The sequence below is a fragment of the Amia ocellicauda genome, chromosome 8 (genome assembly GCF_036373705.1).
Source record: "Amia ocellicauda isolate fAmiCal2 chromosome 8, fAmiCal2.hap1, whole genome shotgun sequence".
In the NCBI taxonomy this organism is placed as follows: Eukaryota; Metazoa; Chordata; class Actinopteri; order Amiiformes; family Amiidae; genus Amia; species Amia ocellicauda.
In genome coordinates, this window is record NC_089857.1 from 34,754,242 (window position 1) to 34,776,163 (window position 21,922).

The 21,922-nt window shown below is 39.6% G+C and overlaps 1 protein-coding gene across 1 annotated transcript; it reads right to left on the reverse strand.

The window, feature by feature from the left end:
• Nucleotides 1-507: 507 nt before the first annotated feature.
• Nucleotides 508-21,219, reverse strand: fam189a2 (family with sequence similarity 189 member A2). The gene is made up of 11 exons (XM_066711183.1): nt 20,606-21,219; nt 16,835-16,891; nt 13,121-13,231; nt 10,390-10,509; nt 9,837-9,944; nt 9,340-9,473; nt 8,635-8,767; nt 7,908-7,980; nt 7,026-7,163; nt 2,508-2,794; nt 508-1,917 (listed from the first exon to the last, which is right to left on the reverse strand). The coding sequence occupies exons 1-11, from the start codon at nt 20,894-20,896 to the stop codon at nt 1,696-1,698; spliced, it is 1,674 nt and encodes a 557-aa protein (XP_066567280.1). The 5' UTR covers nt 20,897-21,219; the 3' UTR covers nt 508-1,695.
• Nucleotides 21,220-21,922: the final 703 nt, after the last annotated feature.

Genomic DNA, 21,922 nt, shown 5'->3' on the forward strand with positions numbered 1-21,922 from the left:
CCTAGAATGGAAATAGGAGGGGGATGTCTGATTTTAGTTATTGAAATGACAGGAAGTCAAATATCTATGCTCACTCTGAAATACAGCGATGAACTTCAATCGCAGACATCTCACTTACTATTGGGGATAGGCATGTACATACACAGCAAGAAAGGCATAGCCAGCATTATATTAAGAATTTATTTGGCTGCTTTGTGATATATTTGTCTTTACATGAGCATTTCTGTGGCCATGTTAGGTATTAATCAACATTGAGCACTTGGTCAACTCACCCACACAGTACCGTGGAGCTCCACTGCAAGGCTACTATATCCCAGATCTTACTGGGTGGTGACTGTCTAGACAGAGACAAAAGCACTACAGCTTTGCTTCTCCTTAGTCCCCGAGATGTTTCTAGGCCAGACCTAGCTTAAGAAAAACAAGAACATAAAGGTGAAGTCCCAAAGAATTCCCCCACTGCTGAAATTCTGAATAGGAAATCAGACACCTGTGATGTTATTCCAGAGAAAGAGCTGCCCTTTTCTTAGGTTTGATGTTTATTGTCATAAATAAGCTTCACAGAACACCAATGTGCCATTACTGTTTTATCACACATACCCAGCGTATTACATTATTTTCTGTAGCTGTAAAAGTATAAGGCACTTAATAGAAAGTACCACAGTTTGGTTGTATTTGTTATATAGAGACACACAAATGCAAATCGAGTCCCCAAAGCAGAGTGTTTAACTGAACGGAAGAGAATTACGTATTTTCTACACAACGAGGATTTCAATATTTACTGCTTCATGGCAAACAATCTGTTTTTCAATATAATATATGATCTTAACATCCCTTCTGGTGATTCATTTAAATTCACATATGTGTATTTATATATGTATATATATATATATATATATATATATATTTTTTTTTTGGCACAATACAACATTTAAGACAACTTATAAAGAATTAAATGTAGAATTTTAAATGGGTGCATTCAGATGACTTGACACACAGGAGAGAGACTCATGCCTGCTCTCCTCTAAAACACTGTATCACAACTTTCTTGAATTCAAGCTCCTCCCATGAGACATGCTGCTTGTGTGACTCAAAAACATTTAACCTGTATCAGTACACATAAAAGGCACTGGCTTACAGAACCACAGTGTGGCTCCTTCACCTCAAAGTCAGGGCAACAACAAGTCAGGAGCCTTCCTTGGATGGTTGAGGGAAAAATAAATGAAGATATTTTTATTTCTGTAATATTTATACCATTAATTCACTGTATGGTTTCCTTTCCAAATGACTTTATCCAGTTTATAAATGTTCCAAAGGAAAACAAGATTCCAGCAACTCAAAGCGGAGTGAACTCTGACCCCTTGTAAAAGAAGTCTGCCAAAAAAAAAAAAACAATGTTCCAGAGAAGCTGCTGTTTGTGGCGTTCACAAACTGTTTGTCACAGCTCCCGTCTTAAAAATAATTTACACAGGCGAGACAACTATACCCAAGATAAGAACCCAAGTCCACCCCCACAGGCCTGCACTCACGGCCTCTAGACCCCCAGTGGGATGTGCAGGATGGGCAGGCCTGAGAGCAGCGCAGTGTTTTATTTTTATTTTTCCTCATAAGATCACCTTCATTCAGTGATGGTCCAAAAGGCGGGAGCCCTCAGTGTTTGAGTGTGTGCTGGGACTGGCAGCAGTGGCTGCACCGGGCTCAGAGCACCGTCTCTCTGCAGACGCCAATGAGGCTATGTGGCCGTTCCTGGTCTGACCTGGTGGACCGGCGCCGCTCTACAAGGGCCTCTGCTCTGGTGAACGTGCTCAGGTCCCCACAGCTGCGCAGGTGAAGCATCCCGGGGCGCTTCCTCAAGGGCAGGGTCTGCACAGTCCTGACAGGCTGGGACTGCGGCTGCTGTGCCTGGGAGCCCGTTATGACCTATGGATTTACACAAATAAACAAAATAGATTTTAGGAAAGCCACAAGTTCATGACACACTGTATGGTCCAATGATTTCAAATGTAGTTTCTAAGGGAAAAGAACAAAGCTTACTTACATTAAGTTCTTCTAAGGCATGTTTTCTCAATGATAAATTTATTTTAAAGTATGGACATAAGATAAATGTATAAAAAAAATATATAAATACTATTTGGTTTTCCTTTGCGTTAAATCAAACTGTATTTCACTGCAGACCTCCTATGACTTTAATGTAAGGTATTTTATTCACAAAACAAATATTACCCACCATCAGATAATTTCAGCATACTGAAAAACATAACATCTCAAAAGTTGAAGCATTAACCCACAATTTAAAAATTTGGAAATTCACTTTTTGGTTCTTTACTGGTTTTTCACTTTTTTGTTTCCAGGTACTTTAATACCTGATGTAATTCCATTTCTAGGTAGATTTCAGATTCACAAGGTAACATCCTGAAGGACATTAATTGAGTGTAAATCAATTTATGAAAGTTATGGGTAGCACAGACGAAACTCCGAGTCCCTACTGAAGGTGGCATTTGTGTGCTGACCTGGTCGATGAAGCTGGCGCTCAGCACAGCCTCCTCCATGTGCTCCTGGTCTGACTTCAGCACGGTCTTGATGTTGTTGACCAGCTCTTGCACCTCAGGGGTCATAGTGCAGGACGACTGCTCCAGGAACCGGGCCACCAGCTGCTTGGTGTCCCTGTAGCTCTGGTAATCCACCAGGGAGCTGGGCCGGGGCACGGGCCTTCTCTGAGCCTGCCGCCCACGTCGCAGAGTGACCGTCGCCTGATCTGGACGAGTTTCGGTCTGAGTGGCAGCCTCGCAGCTCAGCACTGGAGGGGGGGTGCAAAGAGTGAGCGAGTGAGCTTCAGGGAGCAGCTTTTCAGCAGGCTTGAGCATTACACTAAACACCTACACAGGAGGACATCAGTGTAGGCCTCCTTAAACAACATACGTACATGTTGATATGTCAACAGAGCTATACTAAAGGTCTACCGGCCATGTGTCATTTGTGAAATAGGAATTCTGATTGCCTCACAAATTAACTACCCTTTTCAAGAGCATGACTGGTGTATTTTTATTCTTACAGATAGCACTGAAGATCATAGACCATGAAACAGACCCCTGATTCATCAAAAATAAAATCAGAAAAAAATATAAACTTTTCAAGCAACAGGGAATGGTGTGAATGTTAAACACAGCACCAAATTGATGAATGTCATCAAATAAATAGCAATGAAAGACAGCTGAAGGCACTAACTGTGAGGGCTGAGAGGCTTTCTGACCTCCCCTGTAATTCCTCGCTGATCCGCACAACATTCCCAAGTTGCTTAACCTATAACCTGTACTTGTCAGAGGAACGTCTACAGTGTGCACAGTACAAATAAAAGAGACCCATTTCCGAGACCAGATACTACAGAACTGGCACATTGCAGGTTACTAGTCTGTCGATTCCACTGACTTTCTTCCAAAGGACGATTGAACCTGAGCTAAAAATGGATTTAACATATTTTCACGTTCAAAGAATAATCTGTATCATATCCCACTATGTGTCCTGTGTTACATTCTTGTACACATTTGGTGCTCAGACGCTCCTGTGGTGCGTTTGATCAGGGCTATACTGGATCAGGACTCTGTCTGGTGTCTGGTTTCCTGATTCCATTTGTGTTACTGGAGCTGCATCCTAGACTTGGAGATTGTGTTTATTTCGGCTGGATTCTATTCACATCTCTCAGATTTGCTTCTACAAAATAAGTTAAGGGCCAAAACTGAATTCCTAATTTTCCCTGTGCATTTTTTTTCCTTTTTAGATATCTCTTGGATCAAACAAATGACTATTGGCCCGAATATAAGATGGCCTTGAATTTAAGATTACCTTACTTTTCAACCAAGAGAAATTAAAAAAATTCACGTCATATCTAACGCAAGACAACTTCAGCAATCAATGGGCACAAATAAAAGGTTCTTTACTAACCATTAGGTGGTGTCAGTGATAACTTGTTTTGATCCAGTAAAGCTCTGATGGTTGTTTATAATCCAAAAATCCAGGATTGTGTTCCAATATGGTAACATCACAAAAAACAACTGCTTTTAATGACCATGCAAGGATTTCCTCGGAGATATTCAAAACCAGCTGTTTTTCCCCAGCTCCACTGTCTAACATTGCTTTTCGGTGAAACCAAAGCAGCACAACAATTATTTGATGCATCAGCTTTTCTGACAAACATGATCTTAAGATCTGCTTCATAATTTCTTCTCAATCCCTTAGATATTTGACGCACTCTTTCCCACAATCACTGCAGGCAGGTTTATCCATTTTCACTCGTACAACACAATCAGCAATTTTGTCATAAGCAACAGCCTTAACCTGACTCAGAGCAAATACAGAATGAGTTGTGTTTTTAAAATTAGATTAAAAAAAAGGTCTTATATGTGTGCCAAAATTGTATGAGATATGGATTATTTTACGTACATCTTGGCAACCAATTTCAGCTTCGTTAAAAAACACATTAATGTCTATGCCAGTGGAGTTCGAAATAAACAGTTTAAGAAGCTTATACAGAGTAGATCTAATTTATTCAAACTAAGTGTATACTGTATATCTCTAGCTTCCCTCTGCTAAAACGTATCCTTTAAAAGTTCTTCTCAGAGGGGTTTAAATCAGGTCAAGCACATTCAGACATTTTTAATATACAGAATGATTAATGTTTATAATAGTTTACCCACACACATTACTGAATCCTACTCTGGGATCCTTCAGGAACGGAGCAGTTGTTGTTCTACAATGAATCCGGGGACAGTGAGGGAAAAAAGTATTTGATCCCCTGCTGATTTTGTACGTTTGCCCACTGACAAAGAAATGATCAGTCTATCATTTTAATGGTAGGTGTATTTTAACAGTGAGAGACAGAATAACAACAACAAAATCCAGAAAAACGCATTTCAAAAAAGTTATACATTGATTTGCATGTTAATGAATGAAATAAGTATTTGACCCCTTCAACTTAGTACTTGGTGGCAAAACCCTTGTTGGCAATCACAGAGGTCAGACGTTTCTTGTAGTTGGCCACCAGGTTTGCACACATCTCAGGAGGGATTTTGTCCCACTCCTCTTTGCAGATCCTCTCCAAGTCATTAAGGTTTCGAGGCCGACGTTTGGCAACTCGAACCTTCAGCTCCCTCCACAGATTTTCTATGGGATTAAGGTCTGGAGGCTGGCTAGGCCACTCCAGGACCTTAATGTGCTTCTTCTTGAGCCACTCCTTTGTTGCCTTGGCTGTGTGTTTTGGGTCATTGTCATGCTGGAATACCCATCCATGACCCATTTTCAATGCCCTGGCTGAGGGAAGGAGGTTCTCACCCAAGATTTGATGGTACATGGCCCCGTCCATCGTCCCTTTGATGCAGTGCAGTTGTCCTGTCCCCTTAGCAGAAAAACACCCCCAAAGCATAATGTTTCCACCTCCATGTTTGACGGTGGGGATGGTGTTCTTGGGGTCATTCCTCCTCCTCCAAACACGGCGAGTTGAGTTGATGCCAAAGAGCTCGATTTTGGTCTCATCTGACGACAACACTTTCACCCAGTTCTCTTCTGAATCATTCAGATGTTCATTGGCAAACTTCAGACGGGCCTGTACATGTGCTGTCTTGAGCAGGGGGACCTTGCGGGCGCTGCAGGATTTCAGTCCTTCACGGCGTAGTGTGTTACCAATTGTTTTCTTGGGGACTATGGTCTCAGCTGCCTTGAGATCATTAACAACATCCTCCCGTGTAGTTCTGGGCTGATTCCTCCCCGTTCTCATGATCATTGAAACTCCACGAGGTGAGATCTTGCATGGAGCCCCAGACCGAGGGAGACTGACAGTTATTTTGTGTTTCTTCCATTTGCGAATAATCGCACCAACTGTTGTCACCTTCTCACCAAGCTGCTTGGCGATGGTCTTGTAGCCCATTCCAGCCTTGTGTAGGTCTACAATCTTGTCCCTGAGGAGGAATGACCCCAAGAACACCATCCCCACCGTCAAACATGGAGGTGGAAACATTATGCTTTGGGGGTGTTTTTCTGCTAAGGGGACAGGACAACTGCACCGCATCAAAGGGACGATGGACGGGGCCATGTACCGTCAAATCTTGGGTGAGAACCTCCTTCCCTCAGCCAGGGCATTGAAAATGGGTCGTGGATGGGTATTCCAGCATGACAATGACCCAAAACACACAGCCAAGGCAACAAAGGAGAGGCTCAAGAAGAAGCACAATAAGGTCCTGGAGTGGCCTAGCCAGTCTCCAGACCTTAATCCCATAGAAAATCTGTGGAGGGAGCTGAAGGTTCGAGTTGCCAAACGTCAGCCTTGAAACCTTAATGACTTGGAGAGGATCTGCAAAGAGGAGTGGGACAAAATCCCTCCTGAGATTTGTGCAAACCTGCTGGCCAACTACAAGAAACGTCTGACCTCTGTGATTGCCAACAAGGGTTTTGCCACCAAGTACTAAGTCGAAGGGGTCAAATAGTTATTTCCCTCATTAACATGCAAATCAATTTATAACTTTTTTGAAATGCGTTTTTCTGGATTTTGTTGTTGTTATTCTGTCTCTCACTGTTAAAATACACCTACCATTAAAATGATAGACTGATCATTTCTTTGTCAGTGGGCAAACGTACAAAATCAGCAGGGGATCAAATACTTTTTTCCCCCACTGTAGGTACCGTACAGAGTTCTTATGTATGAACCATCAGACATCTGACAACTGTTTTTTCAAATCTTTATAATTCAAAGTTTGTCTGTCCCGTTACACACTGAGTTCTGATTTATCTGGCTGATGCTTTAATCCAAAGTGACTTACATGGGTTCATGTATTCAGCTGGGTTCTTAATAGAGTAATGTGGATAAAGTGCCTGGCTCTAAGGTACAACAGCAGAGTCTTAAAAGGGATTTGAACCCATGACCCTCTGGTTAAAAGTCCAGAGCCCTAACCACTATATCTATCCTCTTCTCTTACAAGTCTTAGAAGGCCGGGTCCTTTAACCTTGAAGGAAGCGAAGAGTTCAAGTTTCCAAATACATACCTTTGGCAGCCAAGTCCAGCAGCACCGGATCACTGTTTGATCTCCGTAAGAGCTGCCTGTAGGATCTCCTGCACGCTGATGAAGTCTGGCCAGTTTTAGGCTGTGATAGGAGTGGAGGGGGGGTTGGGCAACCGCCATCTAGACACACAAAACCAATCATTACCACTTTAGCTAAACACATAACTATAACTGTCCACTACAAGAAAGCTGGATCTGAAAAGCTATTAAAACAATATTCATATTTTATTGGGCAATGTTAAAGACCTGCAATTTCAGGTTATAGAACATAAGTATAGCCTAGTGTAGTGACAAGGCCGCAAACTAAGTGAAATAAAAATTATTCTCACTCCAGTCCCTGTGTAAACATACACCAGATCTAATGCACTTCCAGAAATGAAGAGCTGGGCATGCAAACTGCCTACTGCCCATACAGCACTTCTGTACAAATGACCGCATTTTGGCTGCCCTGCTCATGTAACACAGGAAATGTCTGACATGTGGAAACAGCTGTGCACTCAGTTATTTTATGGTGGAAGAATAAAACGATTCATTGATTGGTTGTTTTTCTTTTTTTTTTTTCTGATGATATGAACATTTTAAAATAATAAGAAATTGAAATAAGAATTACCAAAATATTTCCAGTTTCCATTTACACAGGATTTGAATGTACGCCACAAGATGTGCGAGTATACAGAAACTATTAAGGATCCAGATGGACAAGACACATCAAGCAGGTCATTTTAAGCCAGATACATAACCTACCTATATTTATTTGGAAATTATTATGATTTCATATTAAATCTGGTATGAAAATGTATTCTTGCATACATTCCTGCTTATTTCTGCTGCGTAAACTGTAACAATGCATGGAAATTCATCTACCTGCACCAGAAGAACCTGTATCTGTGCTTTCCAAGAACCCTTGCGTTGAATCAGTGTCTTCAGCTCCAGCACCCTGAGATCACACAGGGAAATGAAGACTGGTCTTAGGTCAGTCTTTTCATACACATCATTCTTTACATTTCTACAAAATATGGACCCACCAGCAACTAAACTGTTTATTTCATAAGTAACTACCACACACTCACGTAAAGATGGAAACAAAGGGTATGTGTTAGTACAAGAGAGGACAACTACATCCCCATAAATCTGACTTGAAGCCAGCTTTCATCATGACTGGTACACTTCCAGATCAGATGGAATCATGTCATTGCAAAAGAACAACACACAATCGGTTCTGTAACCTATTCATAAGGTTTCTTGAACTATTTCTAGATCTAAATTAAAACAGTGATGAATGAATGATACACATGATATGTAAGAATCTCTCAATAACATCCTGAGATCCTGAGTTAGTGATCTAATTAAGTCAGTTGTTGAAGTAGACTCCTCAGAAGTTCCAGAGCTGAATGGCATTTGAGTTATTTTTATTCTGGGAAGGAGGTTCAACCATACCGTTCAATCCTCTGCTACCTGCCAACTTGAGCAGTAGGAAGAAAGATTAACTATGGGTCTGTCAATCAAATTGCATGACATATCTGTCACCCTAACACTATTGTGTTGTGTAGATGTGTACATGTAAGCACTGAAGCCAGAGTGTGTGCAATACCTGCTCAGGGGGATCAGACTGGCTTGCAACAGCTTCGTAAGGAGGAGGAGGGTCTAGTGGACAGAACACTTCCACCCCTTTTATCCTGGCACCATAAATATGAGGGAGTGGAATCACGCTGTTGCCAAACATCCTGATCAAGAGAGATGTATATAGTTCTACATTTCATTTGAAACTCAAAAGGAAATCAATCAGTCAAAGAGATCACATAGAGCAAAAACAGGTATATTTTATATATCCTCATTAGTGTCCTCCAAGAATTCCTCCAAAGGACTGAAATTATTCTCAGCTTTGCCTGGCAGCCTATTGAGCTCACTACTACTAAATGATAGAAGATGTGAGGAGTGACAGGATGATTGACAAGTGTGAGCTGCATGCAAGTGTTCATTCCGTGGTGTGAATGTGGTGTAGGGAAAAAAACATAGGAAGCTATAAAGGTGAGAGTCAGAAGGCCTCAGTCAAAATAAATACAATAAAAACATCAAGAAACTTGATGATCAGAGTTGAACGGCCTCCTGTCACTTCTCTCTCTCTTATGCACCTATTTTATATTTTCTTGAAATTCAGACTGAAGAAAATGAAACAGACAATCTTGCAGCTTCTACCAAAGAGGTTTTGAAGCTTCTACCCTATCCACTCTTATTATTTTCATATTTTCAGATAATGAAAAACAAATTATGGGCAATGAGAGGAAATTCCACCTACCTGTGGGCCAGCCGAGGTGTGTAGGAGTAAAAGGTGGAGAAGTAGGAAGGAGGCGGGACAGGGGGAACGAATTCATCAGGGTCGGGAACGTGGGCCGCTACTTCACCTTCCTCGGCAGTGGGACGCGGCTCATCCTTTCAATGGGAAAAGTGATTCATTTCAGAAGAGAAGCCAAAAGGATAAACTGCTCTCATTACTTTTTAGTAATTCAGTCAGTCTGCTGACAGTATAAAATTGTATAAAATGTATAGAAGGTAAGTTGCTTAAGTGGTCATGATACTTTATAATTAGTACTCTGTTCAGCATAGAGGATCTTAATGTATTTTTTAAATGCAAAGGATTAAATCTATTTGGAAAAACGTCAATGATAGAAGGATTAAAATGGATGGTGCCCATACCTCATTCATTGTCTTATATGACAACTACTCTGTAAATATGAATGAAAGCTGTACGAGACCTGCAGCATTACAGCAATAGGTTGCCTGGCACTCACTTACTATGCAGGGTCTTCGTGCTGCAAATATCTGGAGGTACCGCAGTGCCGCAGCCACCAGGCAAACAGCTGTGGTCAGAGCATTCAGAGCACACAGGGCAAAGAGGACTTTCTGAAGAATACAGAAGGAAAATAAATATTGCTTAATGGTTTCATAATTAATTAAATAATGAATAAAAGTCCCCCTGTGACATATAACATGCTTTCAATTATAATAAATAAATAAAAGTTAAACTAAAGCCTTTATTGTAATTTGCACAATATTATTTTTTCTTGAATACATTTTGTATTCCTACCCTTATCTTTTGACACAGTATTTTATTGACTTCTACAACTGTACATATTTATTTATTAGCACTGAATGAAAACAAAACTACATCAAATTATATATATAAAACTTAAAACAACCAATACTCTGGGCTTAATGTTCGTATTGCCCTTTTCCTGTATCTGTAATTTATACTATTTATAGTCCTATGACTGTGACAACATTTAAAAAATAATGAAGAAATCAGGTGACAGTTTGACATTTGATAGCCTGTTCCTCCGCGCTGTACCTTTAAGAGCATGCGCATCGTACTGCAGGAATTCCCAGGGTAAAGCTTTAGGAGTTTCTCTTCTGGACATTTGGCAGTCTGAGTGTCTGCACAGCACTGACAGATATCCCCCATTTCGCTCTGCAACAAGAACAGCACAAACACTCACTGAGCTTCCAAACAACACATGAAAACTGGAGTTGGAAGATCAGACACCAGTGTAAACTCGTTCTATTTAGATTTGATCTTTACAAAACTTGTACTGTGAATTATTCCACTTCTGTTGCTGGGTTTATGTCACGTGCTAGTCATTTTAATTTTCTACTCATAATAAATATAATCCGTGCTATGGCTTATTCAAATACAGTACATGTCCAGCCATGTTAACAGCTTGAGGGAGATAGTTTAGCCTATATGTTCAGGTGAATGGAGACAAAACAAAAACAGCATGCATATGTGTGTGGGTGTGTTATATTATATCTGAAAACATTTAACTTGTTTTTTTCCATTTGTATTACTGTTGCGATTTCAGATTTTCCTATATGAACTTTTCAGTATCAATGTCTTGAGATGGCACTCATAACAGACTCTTCCTAGATTAGTACGAGTATGAGTGACTGATTGACATTTTTTTTTTTTAACTTAGGCTAGACTTGCCTTTTGTCTTTCATTTTAGGATAACAGCCATATAAAATATACATACTAAGCTGGAAGCCAAAATAGAAGGGAAAGCATATTCTAACCCAATCGGATCTATCAGACTCTAGCAGAAGAACATTTTAAATGTCAAGCTCTTTTGGGAAGCTAAGCTGTAGCATCAGTGTGAATCTACATTTCAAAAGGAAATTAAACCGATAAATCAACAAGAAAACTAATCTCCTCTTTAAAATCTGATTTACCACGGATAATAAAAAGTCCAAGATGAGGGTAATCTTGTTGAGCACTACATTTTGCTGCTGGCCCAAGAACAAGACATGGAAATTGGCTGACAGAGGTTATTGTTGAGCCAAATGTGTGTAAACAGTACATCATGGTTAATGAACCAAAGACAATATATTGCAAAATATCTTATAGGACATAGAAGTTCAATACATTATTAAATTTCAATGTCTGTGCATGAAAACTCATGTCTATTTTATTATCACAAATGTTTCATATTTTTCTATAATTCAATTGTATAAGTTGATGGATTTCACATGTAAATCCCTTCCTGTTTGTTTAGCAAAATTATATATTTTAATGTTTCACTATTACTACAATGATATAAAGTAAAAACAGATTTTGTTAATAGAGCTTTGTCTTACTACATTATGATATAATTAATAGTTGAATTTCTATTTCAAGTAAGTAAATCTGTCCGTTATCACTGAGGAATACAGTCCACCGAGTTTGAGAACTAACAGAAAGTACAACAGGTACCTTTTAAAATCTTTATAATTTTTCCACTTATAAATTATTATTTAAGGTAAAATAGTTTTAAAGTCTACAAGCTTTAAGTTACAATTTCCGACAAGCACTTAAATAATTTGTGAAAAATGTGACAATAAGGTGAAGAAAATCTGGAGTTTAAACATTACGGCTGAAATTCCAAACACTCACACACAAGATTTTAAAAGCTTATTTCTCCACTATAATATTTACCTTTGAAGTAAATGTTAACTGCTTGAAGTAGCAAAAAGAGAGTAAAATAGTTCAGAGAATCACATCAATTTCCTTCCACGCTTACTGGTCTTCAATTTCCAAAGGACTATTTTAAAAGTCATTTTTATCAAGGTATCTGAGAGGTATCATTATCAGTTTGAGCTTCCTTTCCTTCAGACATTAATTTTACTCGCAGACTTGCTCAACTCCAACAGGAAGGTCAGAGATAATTGCGGTATATCCCCAGTTATGAGACCTGCATTAATCCTTTACATCACTCGCCACATAAATATAATAATCTCTAATCTCCTCTGTCATTCTATCCTTCCTTCTTAAATGCCAGCATCTTTCAGTCTATTACATGCCTTTTTACCTGTTCATCTCATTGCAGGTACTCCTTGTCCTCACTTAAAAAACACTTTACAGAAACGATGTCATCACCTCACATGACAAACGGTTGGGAGCTTAAATGCCAGGAAGGGACTGTTAGCAGGTTGAATTATATAGGACTCTGACATCTGTACAATATTATCAACTCAGTAACCTCCTAGGATGAGAGCATGAATTTACGTGTGCTTCACTCCTAAAGCTTTAGAAAGCAACAGTCTGCAAAGAATTAGTTAATAATTCATAGAGCAGCAATAAGGGACTTTAGGTGCAGGAAGCCAAGATGAAGTACAGCCCTGGACAGAGGCTGCCCTGCGACTTCACTTTCAATAAATAGCGTGGCTTGCAACAAAGTGGCATAGTAATTAATCCAGGGAGAGTGGGCATGCTGGAGCACTGCCCCATGTTTAGGTTTGTTTAAAATGACTGTACTTCTATGAGCATTCTGGGTAAGCAAAGCAAAATTAATCAATGTCAGCAGCACTGATGGACAGCACAAGCATACTGGAAATTACCATATGGAACAACGTGCTTTGTGAATGTGAACACCTGAGTTTCCCCCTGAAACAGTTTTAATGCTTCTTTTCTGGAGCGCTGGTCTAACTTAACACTGTGATATACATGAAACACAGCCTGACATCTGTGTTTTGCTACTAGGTACAGTTACTGTGAAGAAAACATGTACGGGAGCCATATTGGTCAGGAGATCTGGAGATGTTCTTACCAGATGACAACTGGACATGCTGGAGACAAGTTGGGCCCCTTGACAGCAGAGGACAAAGCCAGCCAGGTTGAGGAGAACACAGAGGACTGACAGCAGCACAAACAGGTTCACCTGCAATGCAGATTTTAAAAAGAGACAGACAGTGACGGGGGCAAGAAACACACAGGGTCGAACGGTTGCCCCATAGACAGATCTTTCTCCTCAGACCCATCTAGACAAAACCCTTCATGTCTACAAAGTGACCAGCTAAATGTGCCAGTCGTCTACTATTCATATGTATTAAATTTGGGCTCTCAAGCTCAATTCCTGGAGGGCCCACATTCTTCTGTCTTCTGGCTGCCATGATTAACTGATTTGATTTGATCAATTTAATACTACTCTGCTCTACTATGTTATAAGTAGCAGAACTTGAATGAAAAGAACATTAAGCCATCGATTGCAAACCATAATATTAATAATAATAATAATAATAATAATGCATGTTGAATGAATAATAATACCAATACTGTAATTATAACTTAAAACATTTCATATTTGTCTAATAAATACAACAAATAAATTAAATAACTCAGAGGTCCAGTTTGATTGAAAATCAAAAATACTGCAGCCCTCCTGGAACTAAATTTGGGATCCCTGGTGTATGCTAATAAAGACAGATTAGGTATTTGAGGCCTGGTTCCATAGACCTAGATCAGAACTAGTCTTGGTCTACCCAATGTTATTTTAAATTGTGTAGTCAAAGCCTGGTCCTCATCAAAGTTAGTGAAAGCAGGCTTTAAACATTTTCATTCACATCCAGAAAACTAAACATCTTGGTTGAACGTTAAAGGCCAGTAAGCTGACTTCAGACAACAAAATGTTAAAGTTTAATGAACTTATTATATTCCACTCGTCTGTTGTGTCCTTATCGAAGTCTGATGACCGTAATGAGTGTGTGATGGTTGCTTCATGAGGACTGGCTCCTTCAGGAAGTAATTAGCTGACCTTGGGAAACCTTAATCTTAAAAAAAAATCTTGTCCTACCAAACAGAAAACCACCCGTCTGTTATGATCTGAAACACTCACCAAGCAACAGTGCATTGTGGGACAAACAAAGTCATTTATACCAAGTTTTAAGTATGTTTAGATTCCTCTGTCTCTTGTTTAGAGTTCTTCTACTGAATATACTAGCAACTAAACACAACTTAAAAGGTTATTAATTGCATTTGGGAATCCTACCAGAGGGTCTCTTTCAGGTTAAGTCCTTTCCCAGCTCACACTAATAACAACAGGACACCTGGTCATGAGCACAGTTACACAAAACCCTGAAATCCTGCACTGACATACAGAGGAAGTCTGAGAGAAGACGCTTGCTTCATACAATCTGTCCCTTCTAATCATAACAAAAAGGCCTGCTCCCAGTACAAGCTATCTTTACCACTGTGATTAATCATGTGAGCCTGACACTGCTCGACCAGGAGGCTAATTCGGGCCTCTCTCCCTTTCCTCTTTCGCATATGACGCTTCAAGATGTGCTAGGAAATTCTATTGGCAAGTAGGCTTAGAAACCAAGGGGCAAATCTTACTGACAACATGCCTATCTGGTTTTGGAGCCTCAGACACACGCTACAGGCAAACTCCAACTATACTGACACAATGCTTGGATTTTAAAGCACAATTTAATCTAGTTAAAATTGGTACAACCTCAATTACAAGAGAAGACCTCCTCAATACCTTTTCACTCATACAGTTTCTGGTGTTTCCAAACAACGCGAGACAATCCTCAGTACACCAGTGGCACGCAATCCATTTAGATTATTATTTTTGTGTGCTGTAACTGTTGGTGGAAATATGTAGTGCCTGTGGACATGAAGATGTAGGCACAAGAAACATCAAATGAAAGATAGACTTCATATCTCCAGTGAGAAATTCAGTGTTGTTGCTTTGAAGCTAAAAGGTTGAAGAAAAGGCTAAAGTTTATTGAGCAGGCGAGCCCGCGGTGACAGATACAGACAAGACTGGAATAGATGACAGTATGATTCTCCTTCAGCTTCATAAAAATAGGCCTCTTGCCAAGGAATCCAGCATTGTTCATATTTAGTAACTCAAATTGCTGCCATGAAGTCCGTTGTCTCTGGGACCTCCTGACTGTTGGTATGAAGCATTTATTTCAGCCAATAACAGTGCTATGGCATGAGCAGATATATACCAATATTCATCCAGCTCAAGAGGGCCAGGAATTTTATGGCATCCCGATTCCAGCTTAGTGTGCCATCCTGTACAGTCAATGTCATGTACATTTTAGTTAATGGTTATCTACACTGGAAAAAAAAAATCTGACATTTATTAACTGGAAAAAAAAGATTTAGAATAAAATAAATATTTAAAAAGCACAGACTTACTAAACCTTCACTTTTCAGTAATGTTTTGGTAATACACAAAGTTAATACTAAACCACATGTGACTCCGAATATATAATACAACATATGCTTAAGGGAAACACTTATGCTCAGTACTTAGTTCAACAATGCTTGCAATCAGTTGCATAGTTTCAGTGTTCCCAAACATAGATTCAAAAATCTCAAATAAGGCATACAATGATATGGCGCTGCGTTTTGTTGGTTGTAAGGGGGTTAACTTAGCCAGTGTGACGTTTACCTAAAATAGTTAATAATATATGGTAAGTTTTACTTATTTGAATTAAGAGTGTACCACTATTCTTTTCTGCTTTTAAAATCTGGATTAAAGCACTCTGTCTTGATAACTGGAAAACGAACCATTTAAAATGCAAACAAAATGCAGTGATGACTTCATTGTTAACCAGTTGTGATGTGGGAATGAGAAGTATCCCAAACATGACATATGAGGAATGTAAATAGAACAGGCTGGCGTATTAAGCTGACATCTAAAGTTAATATCATAATTTGCTATAATGCAGTATAGCTTTGGATTTACATTCACTGAGAAAAAATGGTCTCCTTGCTTTTCTGCTTAAAATTAAAGTAACCATATCTTTAGAAGCTATTACAAAAACATTGAAATTATTGCAGTTTCCCAACCTTAAGCCACTCATGAATAGCACTGCGAGTTCACTAGTGCTCTGAGTTCATTATGCATTGTGTGAACATCTCCCTCTGTCTCTAGGTTGTACTATGGCGGTGATTCACAGGGTTATTGAATGTAATCATTGTAAACCTGAGGGCTATAAGCTAAAATCAGACTTCTAGGAGACAGAGGTATCCAGCAGTCCCACTGTTTAAAAGTATTTCATTTCTCACAGGGAACCTACTGCATGATGGCAGACTACAGAATTATAAAAGGAGAGATCTCCCACCTCTTCAATGGATAATTAGTCAGGAGGGAAGCTGAAGAATAGTGAGATGATTAGAGTCCAGCTTTCCCTACTGAGCCAAAGGGAACACCCTGAACAACATGATGCTATCGGCTGGTCCTCAGCCAGTCCACTTGATTCTCTTTGGCCTGGCTCTTCTAAAATGATGTTTGCTTCAAATGCAATCAAAACAACTTCCTTAATGAATGCAGGCTGATTCTGAAACATTAGGCAGATGTACATATGAGCATTCCAGTTGTTATTGATATACAGCTAAATATAAAATCTCTTTGGCTTATCCAAATGGGTAAAGATGTAATTCTGTGAAAGCAGCTGCTACACAGAGTGTAAATCTGAAATGCACAGAGAAAGAAGGGCAGTTAGGTATTTATGAAGTCACCAACCAGAAGTAGCATAGGTCTCCTCCATGTTGTTAACCCAATAATTCCTGAGAGTATTACCTACAGAGAAACGAAAGAAATAAAAAGATCAGCATAACAGCAATCAACGTAATTTTATATTAACAAGCGCAGCGAAGAACAATTTTCACTGGAACAGACTTTGTGATTAATATCAAAAGTTCCTCTCTTGTATGCCTTGCATTGATGTCTGAAATTATGCATAATGAAGCCCAACCCATTTGGCTATATGTTCAAAAAGCAGTAACACAATAAATCTGCAAAAAAAAAAAAAAAAAATGGATTATTTAACCCAATTTAATGCTAAGCAATTTCCCCTTGAACTCACCAAACTTTTCTGAGAGAAAACACACAAAAAATACACCAAGAAAAACCCTGAGGCTTTGTTAGTGCATTTATTTAATTAAATACCTGTGCATCTACTCTACCAAGACCGCTCACTGGCAAAGCATCACGGTGTTAAATCAAAATGTTTTTGATTTCTCCAATACCATTGATATGTTATAAAATTCAAGTGGTTTCATCACATGACAGGTTTGCAAACTTTTACCCAAATACGAGACTACATGCACATCATGAGACAGATGACAAAACCATTTGTAATTTAAAAAGTATGACCAGATTATTCACTACATAAAATGGGACTCACTCGATTCCAAATTATGCCCTCGTCTGACATTGTCAAAGCCAGTATTCATCTATCACTTGGGTTTTCCCATGATCCTCCATTTTCAAATAAGTATCAAATAAATAGCAGGGCAGTTCATTAGCCTGGGAGGACCTGTAACCCCAGGCCTGGAAAGCAGGAGGCCAGGCTTTCCTCCCATTATAGCTTTGAACCACATAATTTGAGCAATTATTTATTTGGCGCAGCATGATTTCCAGCTCTCAGTGTATTGACTATTTAAAGCTACAATAAGACCTGTAGGACTGGTACTCTCTAGGATATAGACAACTAGAGACCTTGGTTGTAAACTTCTGTATTTCAGTGGAAGTCCATGTCAGTTTATTCTTACCTCAAATGGTGATAATGTACATTTGTGTATTCATAACTGTGATAATGATACGCAAGTATGGTGACTGTCAAAGTGGTTACATATGTAACTATATTGTACGAATATTTGGTACTTATACTAGAAGTCACTCTGTAAACATTATAGAAAACAGACAGGTGTGGCACAACAGAATGTCTTCCCTGTTTGACATGACTATGTTATTTTAAAATAAAATTATGACTTCAAAAAATAACTGACACTTCTTGTAAACTGTAAAATATATAACCTGACAAACAGCAATTTAGTCAGTAATGCATTGTTTACTCTGCAGAAGATGTATTCCATTTAACTCTAGGCTACTGTGCCATGGAGATATCCAGTAGGGAAAATCTCAAGATCTGAGATACTGACGGAGACAGGACAAGTTTAGGCAAGTCTCTTCAGTGTTTGGGCTACTAATTTGTTTAAAAAGCAACGATTTATACAGACCCTTGAAAGGGAAGCATGCCAGTGAGCACTTAATTTACAAACAGAGGAATGTATTTGGTTCTATTTGTCAAGCACTGATAACTGGAGTAAATAATTAACTTCGCCCATACCATAGTTTTAATATTTTGTGTAACTAATTGTTTAAACACACTGGGATTGCATTCGTCAGGTGCAAATTCAGTGAGGCAGGAGTTTTATCTTCTTCCAAAGTGCAACACTGTGAAATGTGTAGGCATTGTTCGTGGGCTGGTTTCTACAGCACCACAGGCAAATCAATGAAATTCACCAGCTCATATAATCCTTAAACTGTCACGTGTGGACAGAAAATACAGTATTGTGGGTCTACAAGATTCCCAACCAGTGTCACATGTTTTTTTTCCCCATAATGACAACAACAACACTTAGCCAAGACTCAATAAACAACACATCTCCCTCTTCCTACTCCCTAATTCTCCAGAGATATTGTGGCATTTATTGTAATACAGGTAGCATTACATTAAATAACATTTAATATAAAAGAGTATGGCATTCCAAGGCTCTGTTGGCCCATCAGTCAGACAACATCATAGTTTATTGTTAATGCAACATTTAATCGTACTTTAATTCTGAACACATCCCCCAAAAAATGTACCCTGAGTGTACAAATTATAGAGTTTATAAATTATAGTTTCATTTATAGACTCCATGATAACAAGGTGTACTTAAAACCCAAGTTGTGTATCACAGAGAGTATTAAGTCATTTTTGTGACAGCTTTATTGCAACTGCTTCCTTGGTTACTGTTACATTCAGATGTGATGTGGTGCATCAAGATTTCCACTAAAGCCTACTGGTTTGTTAACTAGTCCAAATGATGCTTGTAGACTCTCAATGATTGTCTGACATTGCTAGTAGACAATTTGTATAACACAAATAACATTAATACAGCAAAAAATACACTCCAATAGCAACAGAAAGAGCCATTCCACAGGTGTAAACGAGTCAATTTCAAGAAGTTTGCACAAGGAACCAGGCAAATCTAACACGAGACACAGTGACACTTGGGCAACAAATATAATTCTCACTAATCATTATGTATGACATTATTGCATGTATTATATCATCATGTATTAGATTACAGACACATTCTTGGACAATGGCATCCTGGAGGTATTGCAGATTCCTGGTTGGAACAGGAGAACGGGATGGAGAACGATCTAATGCTGGCTGGAATCAGACACATGGATTTGTGTAGCATCCAGGTGTGTCCGCACAGCTATTAGGTACTGAGATGGTAGGATCACATTCAACGAAGCCCAGGACTCTACAGGAGCTCCACAGCCCGCAGATCCTAACTGGGCCCAGCTGCCGAAGCAACGCTTTTAGTTTTTGATGAATGGTTCGTATAGCTGCTGACTGTTGTGTTGTAACTACGTGTTGGGAGAAATGTTTTGCATGGAGTCTAAGCTAAAGAAATGCAGACTGGCATTTTAGCTCACAAAGACCTTTTGCATGCCAGCTCCATACTGAAGGCAGCCTTTTGCATACATGTATGTGTGCAACCTCAGTATATACCTGCTACAATAACCAATCACTACTAACCAATGCAGTCTTATTTGCCAAATTTGGCAAATTTGCAAAGCTCACCTAATCATCTTACATAGTGTTAATATGTGTGCAGTGCCAGTAGGCAGATTGTGTAATGGACACAATCTGAATATATTTGTATTTTTATTGACATTTTTGATATTAAGAACAGTACACAATTCCAAAACAGGATTGTACTAATTAATCTCTAAGGAGTACACATACACAAATCCATCCTAATTGGCTATTGCAGTAATCCCACATTAACATATACATTAGACATAAAGATATACGTATGATCGGTAGACTATTGCATATGAGCAATAATTACACAAATATTTCATTGAAATACAGAATTATTGTTATACACATTATGAACGCTTTTATTTTCTATAAAACAGTTGGGACAAGTTAGGCCCTACCTGTTGATGCTGGCAGCCCACATGGCCCGTCATATTTGGGTGGTACTGTCCCAACCACAGTGTCATTACTGCACCTTCACGACAAGATACGAGCCCCCCAAACTCCCGGGCAATAAGAAACGTGTAACATATATCGCTCTCCCTTTCCTACATGCATGTTTATTTCCACACGCAAAGTGCCTGGTCGTGGTCGATGCGGTGTAAACACATGCCTTGACACCAATAACACACCGGGATTAAAATGAAATGCATTTCTTGAACGACGGTCGGTGTGTTTGCACTCACCGAGGACCCGGCCCAGAAGGGACACGAGTTCCTGATGGGCGGCGAGCTGCTGAGGGAGAGCGCCCCGAAGGAGAGCGCCACCATGGAGCAGCCGAGCACCAGCTGCAGCAAGCCCAGCGACAGCAGCGGTCTCCCGGGCAGCAGAGCCGGGAGCAGTCGGGACTGAGATCCCGGCATACGAGAGGAGATGCAGCGGGGACGAGTCCGGAAAGAGGGGTCCGTCAGCTGAGACGCCAGAGAGACCCCAGCGACGGGGCAGCAGGATCCGGGGAGCACGACGGGCAGAGACATAGAGACGATCCGGGCGGCTGGAAGAACAAAACCGACGCGGATCTGCAGCCCAGCGAACTGTTACACAATCATGTCAGCGCCTTCGCTTGGGTTTGAATGCAGTCTTCATAAAAACCAAAGATATAAATCCTAGTCTGCACATTTCCCCCTCGCTTCCATGTTGCTTCTCAAAGCGGCCGAGCTTCAAGTTTTAAAATAACTGCCCTGCGCTCGGGTGCTTGGATTGCATTTCACATTTTTGGCACAGGGACAGATGGGGGCGGTGGTGGCTCTCACTGGCGAGACCGCATGGGAATAATAGGCCACAACAGACTGCTGATCCAGTATCTCAAGTGTTTTCCAGTTAAGTTTGAGCTATCTCAAAAGTTTGCCTGCGAATAAACAAGGAGGTAATATGCTCTTGTAACATTTAGCCACAGAGAGTTGACGCCAATATGTAAAACAGATATTACTGGGTGAGGGAAATCCTTAACCTTTGAAGATGACCAATAATAGGAATTCAAACAAACGGTCCAGAGTTTTAAGAACTCTGTTTCTACTAAGTTCAGTAGATCAGCCCAGATTGTATGTATTATTTTCTAAACTACCTTTGATAAAGCTTTACCATAATAAATACAATCTGGGCCACTGGAAACAGCATGACTGTGCTTATTCATAGTAGCAGCCAGATACATTACAATGAATGGTAATAGGGGAATATACTATCTTTTAAAAATATGCCTTCTGCCTGCATTCATGACTCCGCAGACAGATTTAAAAGTAGCATTATCCAGGATGCTCTGTCCTTAGCTGTTTGTTGTTTTTATCGAGGTATGCACCTTCCAAAGTGAACCTTATGGAAATCTCATTACTAGCACCATTAAAATGAAGACGGCCATTGAGTGCGACCTCTTCCTGCACTCCAGGACAGGTTGAGATGGATAAGCTCCAACTCTGAATTGGGAAAATTAGTTTAAACAATATATGTCTTCACAAAATCATAAAATAAACTAATAATAATTTAAAAAATTATTAAATCTGGTTGGA

Bases quoted from the DNA above. Each gene is read 5' to 3' on its own strand.
- fam189a2 (XM_066711183.1), bottom strand. From the start codon at position 20,896: ATGTCTCTGCCCGTCGTGCTCCCCGGATCCTGCTGCCCCGTCGCTGGG. The intron at 13,232-16,834 runs GTTGGTGACTTC...TCTGCATTGCAG, and splicing joins GGAGACCTATGCTACTTCTG to GTGAACCTGTTTGTGCTGCT. The intron at 7,981-8,634 runs GTATTGCACACA...GTGTGATCTCAG, and splicing joins AGTCTGATCCCCCTGAGCAG to GGTGCTGGAGCTGAAGACAC.